The sequence below is a fragment of the Microplitis mediator genome, chromosome 10, assembly GCF_029852145.1.
Source record: "Microplitis mediator isolate UGA2020A chromosome 10, iyMicMedi2.1, whole genome shotgun sequence".
Classification (NCBI taxonomy): domain Eukaryota; kingdom Metazoa; phylum Arthropoda; class Insecta; order Hymenoptera; family Braconidae; genus Microplitis; species Microplitis mediator.
Window position 1 is genome coordinate 3,824,135 of NC_079978.1, and position 22,086 is coordinate 3,846,220.

Consider the following 22,086-nt stretch of genomic DNA (forward strand, 5'->3'; position numbering starts at 1 on the left):
TCTTTTGGAAATTTAAAGTTATCAAGTTGTCTCTTGTTGGGTATTACATGGATTGCACAATGTAACAATGGCATTGCAAAGTGGATTCTAGCAAAGATGAGTTCTGTAATGGCACTGCTGCCACGAGAAAGACGTGGAAAATAAGAAAAACTCAACACTTTTCAGGCAGGAAGAGTTGTGAGCGATCTTGAATTACACCCCTGGGAGCTGATAGAAAGAGCGAGAAGCTCTTAAACCCATTCGTGTTTTTATGTCTCTATCTTCAGCGTGTATTTTATTTTTCTTGGAAAATGCTTTAAACATAAAAAGGAAAAAAATTAACCGTGACAACGCCGGAGCAAAAGATCGGAAAAAAAATTGATGAGTTATAACAATAGCTCAGGAATTTTTTTGAACGAAATAAAAAAACGACAGGATATATGGAGATCCTGAAATATTCACCGAGAATTCAAAGTGTTGGGCGCAGAGTCGCATGGCTCTAATACTGTTCGGGCACTTTTCGCATTCGTGGAAATATTTCACAACTTTTCACCTAAACTCTATTCCAGCTGAAATAATTCTTGGCTCGATGGAGGGGGCGCGAGTGCGGAAGTTATTTATGATGGTTACAATAACTCGATATACAAAAGGAAATATGGTTAAGAGGGCCATTACCTTTCATAATTACTTTATAGTGCTGTTTGTATGACACTAGATTCAATGAGCGTGCTTGCACAATGGTTCTTGTATTGAGGCTTATTGATTTTACTCGAGAGTTTACTTGAGTAACTTTCATTGAAAACAAGTGGGTGATCAAATTGTAGGACTTTATCTCCATGTAACAATTTGTTTACATAAAACTCCTTTATTTACAACTGACATAAATATTGTGTAGTGGAAACTCGTTTCGTGAAATGAAATTCGGTATTATTTTTCATTAATTATCCGCGGGAGATTTGTATACCGGGTATTTGGGGCGAGTCTTGATGAGAACAAATGATAATTTAATTTCGTGAACACTCATTTCAAATGAAAAATAGGTTCAAAAAAAGTAGTCCGGATTACAACAGGAAACGCGTGAAAATTTGAGCTATCAAAATACATCAGATCTGCGAGATGGAGAGAACAGATAAAGGTAAATATGCTGGGAGATATATATGTATATACATACATATTTGGACGATTAGCGTGAGATTAATATTAATTAAGGGAGATTTCCATGATATTCGTCGTCTGCTTTGTGTTGGCATGATATACTGCGTGATTAAACTCTACTGGGTTAGATTCCGCCTATTCCCGGCGTTTTACTTCCTTCCGTTCTACTTTTCCGAGCATCGGATGCAACGTTGCAACTTCATTCACGACATGAGTTTCATAATAAACGGTGTATCATTTATGACTATTTTTCCCTTGGGATTTAAACTTGCAAATCATGGAAACTCATAATTCATCGATTTTAATTTTTATCGCAGACTTAATCAGCGTAATCTTTATTTCAGTCTTTCATTAATTTAAAATAATGGAAAGAGATCCCTCTGAGGTTCTTTCGGAAATCCTAATGATTTTTACTGAGAAAATAGTTTTTAGTTTGCTTAGTATGCTTTATAGCCGACAGATTAGTTGGGCTGGGAATTAATTAGAGCTTTCTGTTCAAACTGAAACATCCTCTTTAAAGAAAGGGGAAATAAAACGATCGGTTGACCCTAAGCGTGATACCTGCCCCCGGCGACCGACACGGACTGGAAGTCTATTATTTTTTTCACTAAAATCTTTTTCTACTCTCCGGAAACGGTTGAAAATGAATTGTCATAAAGATATTTATTTTCATTAAAAGTCAGTGGGGAACAAGTTATTGAGTCTTCGAAAATAACTAGAAATAATTTATCAGACAGCGAAAGCTAGAAAATCATTTAAAAAATAGTTTTTAAGAGTAGCGTGAAGAGAAGTAATTTATTTATTCCTGAAAATTTTAATTTTCAAGCGGAAATTTGAAATAAAAAAATATTTTATTTTACATTTCCGTTGCAGCTTTTAAATCTACAACGTATTTTTATTTATGAACGTAACAGAGCTGAATAAGTGAATTTCTGGAATTTAATAATTTTACGAGAGCTTAAACAAAATTTAATTTCATATTGTTTGAATTATTATTTCCCCAACGGCTGAGGTTCGTGAAAACGGCGGGTCGAAAATCAAAGATTTGCGGCGTATATCGTAACCCAGAAAGTGCCTGAAAATACCTACAGCCTCTTTGTTCGCCTTTCCCAATATAGACCCCTCGTAAATTATTTGAAATTAACCGAGTCCCCTAGCCCCTTTTCTCGTAACATTTCCCTCGCCATAATTTCTGTCCATTAACTAACCATTCGCCTCATGAATATCGAACAAATCGAAATATAACAAGCGACTATTTATATCAAACATTTATCATATTTTCGTATAAATTTTTAACAGTAGCATATGCTGTATCCTTAATCCTAATCCGAGTTTTAAAAACATGAAACCAGTAGAAAAATAGTAAAAAGTGAAAGTCAACAACTGTATCTTCCATTAAAAAATGATAAATACACGAGAATAATTTTTTTTGCATTAAAGTTCCAGAAAGAAAAATTCGAGGGAATATATGCGGTAAAATATTGTTGCATATGGATGAAACGGATGCTGTTATATGTGTACATGTATATAATATATATTAAACAGAAAAGGGAGAGAAGAGAAGAGAAGAGAAGAGAAGAGCGTAGGTACGAAATGATGTTGCGGTAGCTCTCTAGCAATGTCAGTGCGCACGTGTCACACCTCCCCCCGAAATCTAGTAATATGCAAATGCTACCGCAAAAGAACTTAACAAAAGAGACGAGATGTTATCTTTTTGCAACTGCTATATATAATAACCAAATTTCGTATTGTCCGGGGTTCTGCTTAATTACATTTCGCTACTCGACGCGAATCGAAAATCGTACATTTGCTGCAGCGCGATTATTATCAAACTTGTATATGTAATAGTGTGCAAGTGTTATAAATATATATGCTCAGACCCTTTATGTAACAAAGTGTAAATTCAATGCAGTAATAATAATTGTGCATCTTTAATTCCGTATCGTGTTTCGAAAAATATGAAAATTATATGTGAGGTAAGAGATGACCCAGTGCCCGATCAGGAAATTAGTAGAGTCATCGGGTACTATACTGTAAAAAATCGGGAGTGAATACTGATTTGATTTCAATTCGAATTCACTCCGTAACTCGGAGTTCAAAAAATAGATACGAAGTGAATCGGGAGTTTTTTTTTAGCGGAGTAGTTTCAGAGTGATAAGAATTTTATTTTAACCCGCATTCACTTCAATTCGGAGTTTTAATGTTAAAATAAACTCCCCTTCGGAGTAAATTTCACTCCAGGAGAATCAAATAAATAAAAAATCCACTCCAGATTTAACCCGCGTTCACTCCGAAAATTTTTTAGTGTAGGTAGTTATACTCATGTAAAAAAAAGAAATTAATAAAATAAACTGTCAAAATCAGACTAATAACTGAAATGATTTATCTCAGCAATTAACTTGATGTATAGCAATTTAATTAACATGATTATTTCAATAGCCGAAATTCTAGTCTAATGCTTCCAACGCGTCTCTAATAAATGCGGTTAATCATTTAGCAAATGTATTCTACGTATACATTTATTTAAATATTAAATATATGTATATTGCCTATGTATGTTAAATATTGAAGATATAAATGTGTGTGTGTATGTATGGAGTTAAATATTACTGTGGTAATGTGCGGCGTGCGTTAGGCATGTTGGCGAATTATCTAAGCAGCAGCGTTAAATAATTTATTTATAATTATTGTTATCCTCAGAGTTTGTCGGTTTAAACTTACGGCCAGTCGCCAAAACAATCCAGTTGTTTAGTTGTCGGCAAGCGTGGTGGTAATAATTGGACACACTGTGAGATTAGTTTTGTCGCTTTTTTTTTTAAATTTTAATTATAATTTATGGTTTATGATTTTTTGAATTTATTTATAATTTTTAATGGAGGATTTTTTTGAGAATCGAATATTCATTTCATTGTTTCGATCATGAATTTGTGGTAAAATTGAAACTAAAATAGTTAACTCTTTATAAAGTATTCAGCCCCGACGCCTTGGCTGTGGATAAAATTCTCAAAGCTCTCGGGGAGAAACCGGCTATCGCTTTTTTCACTTAAAAACTTAAATTGCACTGTCTCGAACAAGAGTTAAGAGGCCTTTTCTCTTAGCCCGCAATAACTCGAGACCATAATTTATTTATTCTATTGTAATTTATTTTTATTTAAGAACAATAAATGTCGTCAGTAAAATAAAAACTTTTTCCAATACTGATTATTCGATTCTCACAACACAAAGAGTCATCAGAATTTAAAATATATTTTAAAATTTGTTACTTGAGAGTAATATATCGATAATCGAAACAAAGTGCAAGGTCAACACTCACCTTCTTGAAGCTGGGGCTCGTTAAGTTCGACATAAAACAGGGCATCCTTCTCATAAGAGTCCTCTTCAATTATCGTGAGCGTTATCGTCTTCCTGAAACATTAAACATACCTTTAGCCAAAACGTCAACTGACATTAAATATACAGTATTTAACACCAGCTCTATATCATTGATAACTTCCATTAGCGTTTATCACGTTCAAACCAAAGTTTATACCCGGTCCTTGATAATCATCCCGTCTGCGAATAATTACACAAGTTTATTTCCCTTAATTACTTTGCTATATCTATCGGGCCACGCATTAGTTCGCAGCAACGTTAGTTAACTGGCCGGAAATACCCCAATGCAAATCGATAATTAAATGCACAAATTAAACCACTAGTGCGTTTTCGGACCGCTGGCACTAAAGAGCAAGTACAAATCACGCGTAAGTTTACTTCTCATTTACTTGTCCATTTTACATATATATATATATGTATACATACACTAGCATGTATATACATTTGCAAATTAGCTGAATAGTATAATAGATTGCTGATGAACAAATAAATTGATTTTCACTGATAGCTAATTAGAGATTTATAAGTCTGGCTGCTGAATATCGAGACTGACGATGTGGATGTTTATTGACGGGATTTAACGTTAGTGCTTATGATATATATACCGGTAGGAAAAGAACCGACTTAAGGGTCGTTGTAATTCTATCACTGGGGAACGGAAACGTGGAAGCCGGTAGGTATAAAGCCTTTGTGGTCGTACAGATAAGTCTCGGTGGCGGGGTGGTGTCTCATTGGGATTTCCCACATTGAAGGCACCAGGAGAACGCATTGGGCTCACACTCGAGTGATCTCTCCCCGGTGGCAGTGGTATCAGTGGAAAGTTATTCCGTGTGAGCGTCGCCTTGGAGACCCGAGGAGACAAATTGAATTTACAGTAACGCCGGCAGGTGGATGATGGAGGGCTTCTCGATCATCGGAAATAAGACCGGCACCCCTTACCTTAAACGTCCTCGATCTGGTCTCTTTACAAATCCCAATGAAATATTTCAGCGGGTCGTCGCTGCAGCCAGAAAAAAGGGCAAATAAATAAAGCATGAATTGGGACGACGAGGGAATAATAACGAATGAGGATAAATAAGGAATAATTTAAATTTATTTTCCCATGTCTTATTTTGTATGTCTTCTTTTGTAAATCCTGGCTGTCTCAGTCATCGATCTTCCAGCATGTTGCAGTATACTCGTTCTGCAGAGCATTTGCTTTTCTATCTACTCGGTCTTCAGTTAATACTATGAATCCGGGAGTAAACAAAGTGCCTCCATGCCGCTATGTGCAGCTTCAGAAGAGACGAGAAATCAAATAAAACAACTTCGACTAAGGTTTCAAGAGTAACGAATGTTATGTACTACCGCCGGTACTAAACCGAGTAAATGATGACGAAGAAAAAAGCCCCGATTCCGGCTGGTTATTTAACTTTCCACGATTTGGTCTTAAGTTGAATAAAATGACGTCAAAAATTAAACCAAGAATCGGGTAAATATTTTTACGAATTTCCGTCGCAAATAACTTTCGTGCTATTCCGCGTTATAAAAATAAAATATACACAAGTTTAAATAGCCTTTGAAGCCAAACGACGTATAATCCTATTACTTATTAAAATTTTAAACGTAATTTACAGTGTTTTATTTTTAACATCCCACGTCATGGTTATGGTTTTAGATACCGGAACGTTATCTACACCAATAAAGATATTATAGGCCGGCGCGCACTGAAAAGAGGACTGGGCTATTAACTAAAGTATATACGACACAAAGACACCGTGGGATCTGCACATGCAGTTTTCTGCTACTCGACAATTTGTGAGTGTGTTTGTGTGCAAATATCTTTACCCGCTCATGCATATGCAAATCTATCTGTACATTTTCTAAACAAATATATGTATCTGTATATGTATATATTTATTTAATGATTATGTAAGAGGACAAAAACACTTACAATTTAATTACCAGTACAGTATAAAAAATAAATAAATATTTAAAGGAAAAAGAATCGAAACAAACCACTCGGAAACTAATTTGTGTAAATTTATTATGCATTCGAAACACGAGCTTGTCGTTTGTGAGTAAAATTTCGACTAGCAATTTGCAATAATATATAAAATGTATTATAAACAGACAGTGGATCCTATTCATTATTTGAATTATCGCGGGACAAACAACGCAGGTGTTATGAAATCCTCCAAAATACGAGCGTTGAATAAACGTTGACGTTAATTGCTAAACACAAGTTACTTATTAAATAATCAAATATTTAATTAATTATTGGGATAATGCATTTTGACACAATGAGGCGGTATGAGGATATATGTATACATATTATTAGTGTAAAATTTACCTAACAATGTGCGGTGGGTACACAATGGAGTTATTAAAGTGAATTTGTAGAGGGTTTTTGGATGTCAATATTGCAACAATATTTCTTATCGAGCTGATGTATGTATGTGCACTTTAAAATCAATATATATTTATTTTCACAGCCGCTACACAAATATGTGTGTATACGTAAATGTTAAGATTAAATAAAAAATTATTGAGGTCAAGCCAGTAAATCTTTTTGAATTTTATTCCCCGACATGATGCCAAAAGTATTTATGGAAATATTTGGGCACGTAGAGGCTCTGAGGGATGAACACGTGGGTCAAGTTGGTCACGTCCAGCTCGTCTGAGTGAAAAACATTCGTACTTTTACTTCTATCCACTTGGATACTGGACGTGGAGGAATCGAGCTCGTTATTTTTTTTATAGATTTGCATTTTTCAGATAAAAAATCAATAGAAAAATGAAATAAGAGGGAAGTTTTTGAAAATATGATGCAGCAGTTTTTAATTTTTATGTGTAAACTAGATTTTTTATTGACTCATTATATATTTGCTCAAGAAAAATTCCGTTCACGAATCAATTTTACAGTCGAAAAAAATTTTCTCAATAAAATTATTATTTTGTTTGAGTGTCAAAATAAAAATAATAAATGAATGAGTCGAGTAATCAGTCGAGTTGAGATTAAAAGGCGAAGCTGTCACTTATTTTATTTTTTTCGTTAAAAAAATCTTTCGGTCAATGAAATTTCAGTGACGTAAAATTAATTTCAGTCAACCAACAAAAGAAAAGAGAGGAGAGTCGAGGGGCAGGAAGTAGGTCCATAAAATTGCTAGCTAATAATCGCGATGACAATAGAACAGGTTGAAATGCAATATCGAGAATTGAATTGTTATCAGAGTAACGTATACTAGAGAGTGTGTAGATTGGGAGGCCAGGGAGAAGATGGAGAGATATGAAAGCCAACATACAACAAAAAAGGTGAAATAGAGAGCAAGAGGATAAAAAGAAAGGCGAAAGGACAGTAAATAGAAAGGAAGAACGGCAATATAACAAAATGTCGATATCGGGTTGACGTTTTACAGAGTATAGTTGTACGTGGATCGTTTCGTTTCTCTTTCACTCTGCTCTATATCATACACTATACCCACTTAAACTGTAGACAAGCACTGGTATTTGTAAGAGAAGCATCAGAATGAACAAGATGAAGAGGGAAAGGTCGGAAAAAATTTTGAAATGAGTGTTTATTTACTTCCGGTTTTTGTACCTGAGTATAAAAACTTGTTGAAGATAAATTTACTTTTTACTGTGTAAATTTTTATAGTAAACTGTCGCCTGTAGTTGATTAATAATATAAACTGTCTACATGCTACAACTTGACTTTTGATTTAACATGAATGAGCATTATTTCAGACATTTTATCTATTGAATTAAACCGAGTGTGGTTGCGTGCGTTTAACGTCACGCAACGATTAAATCATGTCAATGTTAATATCCCGTCTCGTGAGCAATCTAATCAGTGACATTAAATTCCCGTCCGCGTAAGAGTCTGCCGGATTTTTTTAAAACCCAGTATATCATATACAGTTTTTAGTAATGACTTTAAGCCGAGAGAAAATAGGAAAGGGTGGATTTAAAATATGAATAAAAGCTTTTGATTTATCGGAGGTAATAATAAAAACGGACTTATCGACTAGATAATTTATAGCCGGGAGAAGTTTCCAGCAATTACAATGGAAATGATGCGATCCGAGCAACCCGGCGGAGACACTTAAAAAAATTTAATTTTTTTTAGCCCCGAGTGAGTTGTAACTTTGTTATTTTATTTAGTTTTTTTTTTAATTTACTAACTTTTAATTTTCTCTTATTTCGCTCGCGAAATGTCGAATTTAAATTCTCGAACAGGTAATTCGTTTATGATGAGCAGAATAGAAAACTGGGCAAAGTTATGAGTTTAAATTTTCCGATGCGAGCGTGTTACGTGACAAGCTGAAAGATATATACGATCGTATATATGATTTATTGACCAGCTTCGATACCTTTATACCTCATATATTTTTCATTTTTATTAAAATTTAACTAAAAAGTTTTAAATCTGTAAAAAGTAAACCGCAACATTAAATTCACTGTTGAGTTAAATTTAAATTCAAATATAAATATTAATATTTGTCATTGTCTCGAGCCACTGGGCCACTTTGTATGCAAAAATCCAGCACTAAATTAAGCCCAAAAGTTTCAAACAAATGTGTCTACAAGTTATAATTTCTTTTCTTCAAGTATTACAGAAGGAAAACGTGACGCGAAACAAAACGTACGTGACTCGAAACCGAAATCCCTGTCAGAACGTGCCGCAAACTGTTGTCGTTCGATTTTCAATTGCGGTGTGACATTACATGTATCCGGGTTAAGAATATCTGTCTCTTTAGCTGCCAGAATTGGGCAAACTGTCGACAAACTGGAATTTGCCTCACAATTTAACCGGCAGCGAGAGCTTTGCAGGTGTCGGGAAGTCGTTTGTTAGATTCACTCTCAGTACTGGAGATAACACCAAAGTAACAGAGTTTAAGTTCAGGTAAGCCGAAGACACAGCTTCAAATCGAATGAAATTCCGCCGAGTTTTATGGGTGTTGAACTTGGTTTCTTGTTCTGCATTCATGTTCACCTTTCCAGTCACTGAACGGCCAATAGATCTGAAAGAGATGCTCTGCACAACTCTGTTTCAAACTTTGGCTCGAATGCCATTCGCGGAAGTTCCTATCACCAATACTGTGTCGAGCAAACTGCTATAGTCTCTATATATACATACATATGTATGTATGTATATAACAAGATAGGAGCTACAGCTACAGGCTAGGAACTGAGAAAGAGGCTCAGAGGTCGCCGCTCAGACTCGGCTCAACTCCAAAAGAATTTTTCAGCGATGAAAGAACTTTTAATCCCAATGACAAAAATTTGATCGGACTTTAAGACAAACTTTCTTTGAATTTTGTAATTTAATCCTGCTATTCGGTTATTACGTCATTTTTTATTACAAACTTATATAGGATATGCCAGAAAAATTTCATAATATCCTCCCCTGTATGGCTTAAATTGAACAACAAATTACCTGTGCGTGATAATAATAAATAATTCATGTGAAAACAGTATCAAAGTTTTATTTCGAATTTTCTATTCTAGAATTTATATTCGGTAAACGTTAAATCGTGGTGTAAGCTATGAAGCTTAAGCAAGTATCATTACTCGAATGTAAATGTTAATTATATGCAAAGTAAATTGGTCCGTGACCTTAAATTTAAATTCAAATTTAAATTTATATTTTATTTTTTCCGGGATATTATCATATTATGTCTATGCATAGTTTAAGAGTTGCATTGAGTAAGCACTGGTATTCAATTTAACCTCTGAAAGCGACTAAATTCGCCTTTCAAATGAACCTGCCCAGCTTCAAGATCTTAACCGACTGCTCGCTGTCATGACCGAACGTGGTCTCTGGAGTAATCACCAAAGAGACTTAGTGGAGACAGGGACAACGAGATTGGGTAAACCAGGACGGGGACAGAGTAGTCGCCAATAAAATTTCTCATCTATTAGTATGAAAATAAAACTTTTCATACCGTCTTCTCAATCGCTCTGTGAGATTAAACCGAAGAAGGAATTAAACTCCCTAAGAAAATAAGTCAGATCGTAGTCGATGTAATTAGACTATAATTTTATACAGTGCGATAACTGATAACTTCTTGCTAAAATAAAAAAATAAAACAAGCAAAGTATTCAAGTCGTTGATCAAAAGCTTTTAATTCCCCGTGAGGAAAAATAGATCACAGAAGACTTCAATAATTTTTTTTACTTTTATCGTATTTGAAATACGGTATTTCTTTAGAGAAAAAAATACACAAGTACAGGAGCTTTAATATTCAACGAATCCGTGCAGAAAATTTCGAATGAAAAGATATGATAAAGGCGCATAGTAAAGAGAGGAACAAAGCTCTCAGAAAATCACGGGCACGTGGAGAGAAGTTGGCTTATTATCTTTACTAGATTCTCAACTGTACTTTCAGTTTATAGCTGTCAGACATGGCCAGAATTTCGACAATTCCGTTGCGTTATCTACAGATATACTTATACTATTCACTGCGTACATAACTAAATATATGTATATATGTATATACAGATGTGCAAACTCCGATGTTTGTTGAAGGTGCCCGCGGCCACGCGCCTCATCGATTTACGTCCGTTCCGCATACATTTACGACCCCTTTTTCCCACCCTCTCCCTACTGCGCCTCCACCCAATCGATCTTCTCTCGATTTAACCGATTACATTCACGATCGAACATATCCCCTGGTGCCAAATTCACTAGAGATTAAATTTTAGTCTGCGGATTTAACGTGTTTCAGCGAATCCGATAAAATTTCACCACAATTCTTCAAATATATTACAATATATAGATTGACGGTATCGATATTAATACCCAGGGACAGCCCGCGTACATGTGAAAGCTAATAAAAGAAAATGATTTAATAGATTTAGCATTTTGCAGCGAAACTGGCATAACATTGACAGAACCGAGTAGATTCTTCAGTCAGTGAACGAGAAGCATTTAAAGCTTAAGTCTGTACGAGGTGAAGGAATGATAAAAAAAAATAAAACGTAACTCGGGTGCACCCTTGGGGCTTCCCGTTGCTCTTTCTCCCACCATTGGCCCACTTACAACTTGTCTGTTTTTTCTCGCTGGGTGTTTTGTTATTTTTCTACATCATCGTTCAGCTGAAACCATTTTTCGCTTACGATCAACTCTTTTTGTTTAAAATTTTTTTTTTAAAACTCGCGTCCTTATTCAATATCTATCTAGTCTCTCTCTATCTGAATATTTGCTGTCATTCTATATGTCTGACGTATCGACAACCCGAAATCGTTTCATGTCCACGAATAATAACAATTGCCGTAAAAACTGTTGGAAATATTTTAAATTTGAAACTGACACTCGTTACGTGAAACGGTACTCGAACAACATAGAGCGTTTGAATAAATATTTCATTTGAATTTAAAAATGCCGATTTACATAAATAAATAAATAAAAAACTTACTCGGTTTGATTGTTCTCAAATGTGACGGTGCCCTCAGCATGGACGTACTGTTTTCCAGGTTTCGCAGTGCCCTCGACAGTTCGGTATGGCACAACAACACATCCTCTGGCACCGCTGTAACGCACTATCTTCAAAGTATACTGGCCGACACTTTCAACCAGCTCTATATTATGAACCGGGAACGCAAATACGCCGCTGTGGTCGTCGTCAAGAATCATAACTGTTGCGACGTTGGGTGACACCAGCATCGCTGGCTGCGAAACGTTCTTCAGTCTGAAACACAACAAGTTAACTTAGTTTGTAAGTTTATGAGCAAACAAAATGTTTGCGACCATGAGAAAATGTGATAATGATGATGATGACGATGGCTACTTGGTGTATCGCTATTCAGGTTAAATGCCAGTTAGTTTAGATTACAGACGGGCGAGATAAAAGAGTTTAATTTTTAAAAATAAAATCTGTGAGACAGTTGATAGATGTAGGTAATAGGTAAGTGTGATTGATAGGACTCGATATCGTTAATCATAGGGCTGTCTCATAGCTTGTAGACTGTCCTTGCTCGAGAGACAGTTAATCTAGCCTGAGGGATCATGATTTCCGTCATCATGTTGTCTAGGTAAAAAAATTCATTGCACGGTGAAACAAACAGCCGCACATATTTTTCATTTGATAGCCAGTTTAATGAGAAATAGAATGAGATAGAATAAATTATTAAAACGGTAAAATTGCGGAAGCGTCACTTGACAATAAAGAAGAACGATAACGAGGACGCGCATCATCAATGATGAACGAAGAGCGTTCGTCCGCTCTCGTCCCTTGACGATTGAATTTTACGTTTAACGAGTTAATTCACTCTGGCACGCGCGGTTAGTTATATATGTATTTCCTACGGGTCACTATTTTATTTATAACAAGCGTTTATTAGTACAGTCATCGACACGAGAAAATAAATAAATTAACGATAATGTATTATGCCAAAAATGTAAAATTATTTTTTTAATTTGCACTTTTTTTTACGAATGTAATAATTGTTTAAACCAAACGAAAACTAATTTTATGAATTAAATCCCTTGACTATAGGGGTGGAACCGAGTTAGTTTAGATTTTATCCGTTAATTAGTGATTGGAGCATTCCCATTGGAGATTTGTGTGCAGTCCACTGGAGCATGTCATGAAACCATAGACAGTAAGAGGAGCAAACTACAACTACCCACTACTGCAGAATAATGCTAGGAAATCCTGAAACTACTCGAACACACTGCGAGCACTGGGAATCTCGTTGACTAATCGGCATCATGTCCTCGAGAATGAATATTCGTTTGAGAGATCTCAAATAATCATCGGAAGCCTGCTATCGCCAGTTTATTATTGGCTGCACTACTCTACTGTACACTAGTAGACCACAAAACGATTGAAATGTTTAACTATGACAAAGGAAACCGTGAAATTGATCATTACATCCACCAGCGATTCGTACAGTATAATTTTGAATTGTGTGATTACTTAGAATCTATGCGTTTCAATGTAGACAAAGTCGAAGTGAATCAATAATCCCGCGTACTATAACTCATAACAGATTTTAATAAGTAAGCTCGATAGCTCAAGGGGTTTATTGTATCTATCCCGATTAATTTATATACCAGGTTATATTTGAAACTCTGGTATTGTCGTTTCCTGTTTATAAACTAAACGCGGAACCGGGTTTTGCTATGATGCTACTGTGTAACTAAATCCTAGAGCTCGCTGTGAATTTCAGGCCTGAATGCAGAATTGATTCAAACTTTTCCCGGAAGTTTCCATCAAAATATTTGACAGATTTATCCGCGTCACGCGAGAATCAAGTTTCCTTGACGGACAGATAGATCGACTGGTATTTTGCAAATTACCATCAACGAAATTTGTAATACTTATGATTATGATTATGATACACTCCAGCCTGACAGCCACTTACATCCCACACATTTTGCCGTGACAAATCATGTAATGGCAGTAATGAGATGACGTATGCCAGATGGTAGATAGATAAAAAATAAATCATAACTTACTTTACTTGAAAGTACTCGTCCTGTTCGAAGAGATCATCGTCAATAACTGTCAGCTGGATAGTTTTTTTGACCTCACCGGGTTCGAAGGTCAGCGTGCCTTCGACAGGAACATAATCATCTCCGGCTGTTGCAGTCCCGTCTACGGTGAAGTAGTCAACGGTGCAGGGTGTGCTGAGATCCCCGCCGACTCTGGTGACAGTTATGTCGAAAGTTCCCACGTTTTCCATTACCGTGTAGTGAGCGGGTTCAAAGAAAATTCGCATTGCGTTGATATGTTCAATGTCGACACTCTCGGGCTCAACTCTCTGCAACTCGGCCCTGACTTCGCTCAAGTCACTTTGTGCTCGCTCGCTGATCTTCCGGCTGAGGTTTCCTGCGCCCACCATTTTCCTCGTAGCCAAGACGCGATAAAATGCCCGGCTTTTTGGGCCTTTGCCGAGAACTTCTTCGTGCGCCATAAATTCCAATTGCTCTAGCGGCAATGCCGGATGCTTCTTCCTCAGCTCACGCAAAGTGTTAATGTAGTCGCGACGGGTGGATTCGAACTCTCGTGCCTCCTGGCCACAGCTATCTCCAACACGGTCAACAAACAGATGCGGTCCATCGTGCTCTTGAACCTCTAATTCAACTCCCGTTTCAGAATCACCTCCTTCGCCCTGAACAATCACCCCACGCTGGTTCATGCGATAGCCTTTGTGCAAATATTTGTAGATAAGCAATCGCTGATCGGCAACGTAGGCCGTTAGAACGGTGGCAGGAAAGAATGCAAATGTCAAAAGGCCTTCCCACACCTCGAGAACACCAGGGCTGGAAACCGCGAGAATTATATAGAGCCATACATAGGCAAATATACTCCACGTAGCCGTCACGAAGAATACCCTCAAGTGCTTAATCTTCCTGTGCTCGCCTCTTGGTATCACAAACACACAGAGCGCTATTATAACAAAGAGGTTGTAGGCCGCCGAACCAACTATTGTACCAGGTCCCAATTCGCCCGCCTGGAAATCTTTGGCCCATATCTCGATCACCGAAAGCAATATTTCCGGCGCGCTGCTACCAAGAGCCATCAAGGTCAGGTTTGCTACCGTTTCGTTCCACACCCTTACAACAACAATCTGTGGCTCTTGATCTTGTCTCTTTACCACCAGCTCCTTTTCTTGAGACGTTATCACCTCGATCGCGGCCATAAAACGGTCGCTTATTATCGACACACCGATAAACAAATACATTAGAAATAAAAAATACACGGTACCGCGAACAATAATGTCAGTCAGTCCTATATCTTCCAGAGGATACCACAGCGGTATCACCAGACCCTCTGTACAATTTACAGTATACAGCGACATTTTTATTTTTTAATTGTTATTTCAACAGCTATTACTACTCTTGTTTGTTAATTAAAGATAATCTTGAAAGACTTTGTTTTATACCGTGTTCTTGCTCCTTTCTTTATTCAACACTATCTCTAATCGTGTCGATTTAATTCTCCAGCCCCTTTCACCATCACCAGCTTTCACTCTCACAACAACCCCTTCAACTTACTTAGAGTTCCCCCGTAACGTTTCACTCACAACTCACTTAAGCTTTTATATTTACCTCTCTCGCGAATATTTATTTCTTTATTTGTAACTCAGCTTTTATACCCGCACTTAGCAAAAAATTTCACACTCTCACTGACATGGGCCCCCCGGGTGATAAATCCTGCATGTCTACAGCAACAATAATGGTCATCGACAGCTACCTACGAAACTCGGTGAACTTGAGCTGACAATAACGAGGTCCCATCACGCGGGTCCTCGAGCACACACACACGCACTCACGCACGTAATCTGACAAGAACGGATCTCAACCGCGTACGAGGGAACACTGAAGTGCATCGGGCGAGACCGGCCGCGGAAGAGTCGAGTCGAGGTCCCTCTTTCTCACTCAAACCACCACCACATCTACATCTACTACTAAAATTTATACTACTAGACTACTTATACCACTACCACCTCTACAAGAGAGCTTGCACCCCTTGTCCTCCTTCTTTTTCTCTCGCCTACTTGTACCCACTCTCGCACTCACTCGCCCCCGTTGCGCCCCTGACGAGCTTTCGCGCATGCTCCCAACCCCTCTACACTCTTATATTCTCCACACCCTAGACTCACTAGTGAGTCGCTCTGCAAGGACAAACACTCTACTCTTACACAACCCATCCTGGACTTTGGACTTTGGACTCTGGTCTTTGCTAGTAGATATGTACGAAAAAAAAATTCCATTGTCGATTTCTTATCCATTTTGGTTCGACTACGGACCAGCTACATATATATATTTATATATGAATATAGAAAATACTTAGCCGCTCAACTTTTATTCGAAAATCACCATAAAGATTATAAGATTATATGTAGCATTTTCATTTTATTATCAACTTACCTCGTAAAATCTGTCAAGAGGATTACTGACTGTTGATATTGAATTACTCAAATCCGAGAATATATTATTTTAAGCAATAAATTATCATAATAAAGCATTAATTTTAAAATAGATAATACTTAATACAAGAAAACTTAACGAAAAACAGGAACAGGAAGATTATATTAAAAGATTACTAAGAATTTATTTTCATTTTGGTTTGAGTTATTATTTGATAATTGTTACAATGGTTCACAACTTTAATATTAATAATAACGGTGACTATTTGTACAAGGTTGTAAAGAAGATTAAAGTTTTATATTTAATATTTCCTCTAAATCTATTGTCACATTTGCTGGCAATGTCATTAAAACTTTGATATTTATAAATTTCAGCGAATTTCCACCAGTGCTCAAGAACGAGATTTTCGGCTCCAGATAGAGATAAACCGGAAAGACTGGGTAGTAAATTGTTATTTAGGTGAAAATATTTTAAATTTAATTTCAGAGGAATCCAATTATGGTATAAAATTGTTAGCTTATTTTCAGAAGGATCGAGATTTTACAAAGCACGAAATTGCCGAAGGATTTAGGATACAATACGTCGAGAAAATTATTGCCCAGATTCAATCTCCTTAATTTCGACAGCTCCTTAATTCGTCGATGCTTTTTATTTTGTTGCGCGCTACGGACAAATGTTCCAAATTCTTCAAATAATTAATTTCAGGAATCGTTGACATTCTGTTGTAATCTAGTAGAAGCATTTTTAATTTTATCAAATTATCAAAAGAATTTTTGACTGTGTTGTGAGACATATCGAATTACCGCAAATTTTTCAAATCTTCAAATGAGCCAGAATCGATTCTCTCGAGCCTATTTCTTGAAACTGACAGAATTTGTAATTTAATTTCCATCGAGCATTAAAACTTTCAAATTATGCAAAGATCCATTTGAAAAATGATTTATATTATTAGTAATCAAATATAAATGAGTCAGAGTTTGAGTCAAAAATTTTATGAAACTTGAATTTGAAATTCTGTCATCAAAATAAAGATGGGAGAGACTTGACATGACCCTTTACCATCATTTCCTGTGTGTAAATAAACAATTTTGTTTATACGGAGGAATAATTTTTGCAATTTCGGTAAATTCATTGATGTCAGCGACATAGAAATACTCGGAGCCACGTGGCTTTGACCGAATTCACTCTCTATTCCACAATTATTCGATCCAGACTTGAGCCTGGGTCAACACAATGTTCCGTCGAGAACTAATATTCGATATTTAACTGATATTTGAAATTCAAATTATAAAATCCCAAAATTTGAGAAGTTCAATAAAGTTTCGTTCAAATTTTCACCTAAATAATTTGTATTTGTTACTGAAATTTCGGCTTCTTTTGATTTATAATTTACGGAGCTACACCGTAATGTCAACATAAATATAAATAGCAGCAGCACTTTATATATAAAAATTTTAATTTGTAATTAAAAAAATAAGTTACGATTAGATAAGGAAAGAAATGATTTTCAATAACGCGAATAACTGGTGCGCAAAGAATATTTTTACCAACTGACCGGATGGACGATCTCAAGCTGGTTATGTTTGAAGATATCACGAGCTCTTGGCAAATTATTTTAATTGATGATTAGATATATGAATGCCCTGTATGAAAAAGAGGTATTCATTATTTTTGAACGATAAAAGAATAGAAAATAACTTAAATTATAGTTGCAGACTTACGGAAGTTTAAAAATTAATAACTACTAATGCGTTTATTTTCAAAATTGACTGTTGCATTCTTCGGTAGATGGATTAGAGATTCTATATTTATTGAATTGAAATAATTGCCTCCAATGGCTACGAACTTAAGATTTTTTGCGGAGGCCAGGGATAATTCTGAAGAATTTGGAAAATGATTATTATTGAGGTACAAATACTGTAAATTTATTTTGGGTGAAATCCAATTGTCTGGCAAAGTATAGATTTTATTATTAGAAAGATCTAGTTCTTCAAGTGAAGTCAAATTGTCGAATAATCCAGCAGGTAGTTGATTTAAGCGATTTTCAGTTAAATTTATTTTTCTAAGTTTTGATAGACTCCAAAATTGATTTTCTTTCATATCGAAGATAGAATTGTTTGAAGCTGAAAAATCTTCCAAATTTTTCAAGCTGTAGATATCAGGTAGTTCTGAAAGTTTATTACCATCTAGTCGGAATGTCTTCAAGTCTAATAAAGTTTCTAGAGCGTGTTCAGGAAAATATCGAATTTTATTATAAGACATATCTAACTCGACGAGATGGCCCAAAAATTTAAACGCATCTGCTTCTATTTGTCCGAGATTCATATGTGAGATTGTCAAAATTTTCAAATTAAAAGCATGTTGAATATTAAGTCCATTGCAGGAATTTTCAATGCCACAAAACCTTTCGATCGGATTTCCATCGAGGGCTAGAACTTCCACATTATTCAAATTATCAATGTCAAATTCCTTCAAGTCATTATAGTCCAAGTATAAATGCGTTAAAGTCATAGGAATATTTTTTATAAAGTCGATATTTTTTATGCTATTGTCTGTGAGATAAATATGAGTGATTTCGGGCAGTATTCCTTCTAACGGCTGTCTTTCGTATACAATTGTCGACAATATATTATTTCGGCGCAAATAAAGATGTTTCAGTTTCGGTAAAAATAGAGATTTTGTAAACATTATGTCGGATTTATAATTGCGCATGTTTTCATACTCAGTGAGTCTACTGCACTCGTTTCCAAATAACCCAAACTTTTCGTAACGATAATCAGCCGCATGATCAATCAAAGCTCTATCTAGTACTAGTGTTTCAATAGATGCATTATTACCAAAACTTAACTCGTAAAAATCGATCAGATTATTTGTTAAATTTAAGTAGACCAAATTCGGCAAGTCATCAAAAACATTATTCTCAATTTTCCAAATATGGTTGTCCGATAAATTGAGATGTGTTACGCTTGTGCTGATTAGAAAAGGTCTTCTAAGATGTGTTATCCCCATTTTCGAAAAATCTACTGTCTCTCCGATTAAATTTTGCACTGAGAAACACCACAGTATTAAAAAAATTACATCACGCACAACCATTTTGAAATATTCAAATTAACTTTTAAAATAAGATATGTTTCAAGAATTCTCGAGCAACTTATTCTTAGTATGTATTTAATCAAACTGAATATGTTATTCCGAGCAGTTTATTCCGCATAGAAAAATGAACTAAAAATATAACTTTGATATAGTTTTTTTATAGAAACGTTGGAGACACATATAGATTTCATTATCAATGAGAGTATAAAATCTTTAATCATTGTTTTCTATTCAAATATATGTCAGTGAGAATTTATTTCACAAGGCAATAAGTAATCTCTCAGTATGAAATCTTTATTTAAGTACTTAAAAATTTTAAGGCTGGAATTAAATTTCTTATTCCACTATTGTCTATATAGATAACGGATACTTATCAAAATTAATTAGACCAATATAAATAAAATAAGAATTATGCAACATATATTATTTATTTACTGTGTTGGGGACATAGAAAATAAATGACAATATACAATAGTAATAAAAAACATGAGTATTATCGATTGATATATGTATAGTAATATCACGAGCTCTTGATGAATTCGTTAATTGGCGATAAGATATCTGAGCCTTCTGTAAAAAAAATAAACTCAGATATTATAATTACGCAGAAACAAAAGGAAATTTTTTTCTTGCCTCGAAAAAATTTTTATTTTCAATGCATGATGCAAAAATTTTTTGAGGTAAGTAAAAAATTTGAATGCCAAGAAATGTTTTATTTTTGTGTATATACTTACAAAAGTTGAAGGCTTACTCATCCTTAGACTTAACAATGTCTTTATTTTCAAAACTGATTGTTGCATTCTTCGGTAGGTTAATCAAATTTTCCATATTTATTGAGTTAAAATCATTACCTCCAATAGCGACGAATTTAACATTTTTTACTGAGGCTAGCGATAAACTTGAAGAATTTGGAAATGAATTATCATTGAGGTATAAATATTGTAAATTTATTTCAGATGAAATCCAATTGTCTGGCAAAGTAACGATTTGATTTTTAGAAAGATCTAGTTCTTCAAGTGAAGTCATTTTGTCAAATATTCCAGCAGGAATTTCGGATAAACGGTTATTACTCAAATTCAATCTTTTAAGCTTCGACAGATTACAAAATTTCGATTCGCTTATTTTACTGATGTAATTATATGATATTGAAAAATTTTCCAAATTTTTTAAGCTGCAGATATCGGGTAGTTCTGAAAATTCATTATTATCTAGTTGGAATGTCTTTAAGTCTAATAAAGTTTCTAAAACGTGTTCTGGAAAATAAAATATTTTATTATGAGACATATCTAACTCAACGAGATGGCCCAAAAATTTAAACGCATCTGCTTCTATTTGTCTAAGTTTCATATGTGAGATTGTTAAAATTTTCAAATTAAAAGCATATTTAATAGTAAGTCCATAGCAGGAATTTTCAATGCCACAAAACCTTTCGATCGGATTTCTATCGAGGGCTAGAACTTCCACATTATTCAATTTATCAATTTTAAATTCCCTTAAGTCATTGTAATCCAAGTATAAATGCGTTAAAGTCATTGGAATATTTTTTGTAAAGTTGATAAATTTTATCATATTATTTGTAAGATATATATGAGTAATTTCTGGCATTAGTTGATCCAGTGAATCTCCTTCATCTGTAACTACTGCCGATATGCGATTTTCACGCAAGTAAAGGTGTTTCAACTTCGGTAAAGATAACGATTTTGTAAATATAATTACAGGTAATAAATCATTATATCTATTTTCGTATGAAGCCAGTCTATTACACTCGTCTTCAAGTGACTCAAACTTTCCGATGTAATGATTGGGATCAAAATAATCCAAGTGAGCGACAATTGCCCTGTCCAAAACTAAAATTTCAATTGCTGAATTATTATCAAAACTCAATTCTGAGAACGGAAATATATTATTCGTTAAATTCAAGTGAACCAAATTTGGCACGTCATCAAAAATTCCATTTTCAATATTCCAAATATGGTTGTCCGATAAATCGAGATGTGTTATGCTTGAACTATTCAGAAAAGGTCTTCTGAGACGCATTATTCCAATTTTAGAAAAATCTACTGTATCTCCGATTACATTTTGCACTGAGACACACCACAGTATTAAAAAAATTACGTCACGTACGACCATTTTGAAAATGTAAATTTACTTTTTAAATAAGATTAGTGTTGAGTATTTTCGAGCAACTTGTTCTCATAAATGTTTCGACGAACTGAATCTTCTATTTTATCCGATCACTTTATTATGCATTAAATAATGATTTGAAACTTGGTTATATCGATTGTGTCGAAAAAACTAGTACATTTTTTCATATAAGGATTAGAGATAGGGGAGGGTGGGGCAGAGCGGCCCCCCTAAGCCAATTATTATTTTTTGTGGCTTTCAACCATAAGATCACTTTACTTTTGTCCTATTTCGAACAAATTTATGGACATTTTGCCAAAATTCTGAAAAAAATTTTTTTTTTTTGTGGGGCAGAGCGGCCCCCCTTCAAAAAGTGATAAAAAAATTTTTTTTTTCGTTTTTTTTTTTTTTAAATTGTTTTCATCATTAAGAATGTATTTCTTTCTCTTGACAACTATTTTTGGTTTTATATTACTCGAAAAAAATTTTTTAAAGCGTAA

At 35.0% G+C, this 22,086-nt stretch overlaps 2 protein-coding genes across 2 annotated transcripts in view; both read right to left on the reverse strand.

The window, feature by feature from the left end:
• LOC130676683 (sodium/calcium exchanger 3) overlaps nt 1-15,937 on the reverse strand; it is a 35,923-nt gene extending 19,986 nt beyond the window's left edge. Inside the window, exons 1-3 of the mRNA XM_057483104.1 lie at nt 13,952-15,937; nt 11,907-12,179; nt 4,448-4,539 (exon numbers count right to left, since the gene is read on the reverse strand). Coding sequence (XP_057339087.1) covers nt 4,448-4,539; nt 11,907-12,179; nt 13,952-15,297 — 1,711 coding nt within the window. The 5' untranslated portion in view covers nt 15,298-15,937. The remainder of the gene's footprint in view (nt 1-4,447; nt 4,540-11,906; nt 12,180-13,951) is intronic.
• Nucleotides 15,938-16,511: 574 nt separating this feature from the next.
• On the reverse strand, nt 16,512-21,773 carry LOC130675745 (protein artichoke-like). The gene is made up of 3 exons (XM_057481586.1): nt 20,214-21,773; nt 18,091-19,463; nt 16,512-18,012 (listed from the first exon to the last, which is right to left on the reverse strand). Exons 1-2 carry the CDS (start codon nt 21,590-21,592, stop codon nt 18,104-18,106), a joined length of 2,739 nt encoding a protein of 912 aa, XP_057337569.1. The 5' UTR covers nt 21,593-21,773; the 3' UTR covers nt 16,512-18,012; nt 18,091-18,103.
• Nucleotides 21,774-22,086: the final 313 nt, after the last annotated feature.

Coding starts and splice junctions, on each gene's coding strand:
- LOC130675745 (XM_057481586.1), bottom strand. CDS start 21,592: ATGGTCGTACGTGACGTAATTTTTTTAATACTGTGGTGTGTCTCAGTG. Junction 19,464..20,213: donor ATTGTTAAGTCTAAGGATGA/GTAAGCCTTCAA, acceptor TGAATATTTCAA/AATGGTTGTGCGTGATGTAA.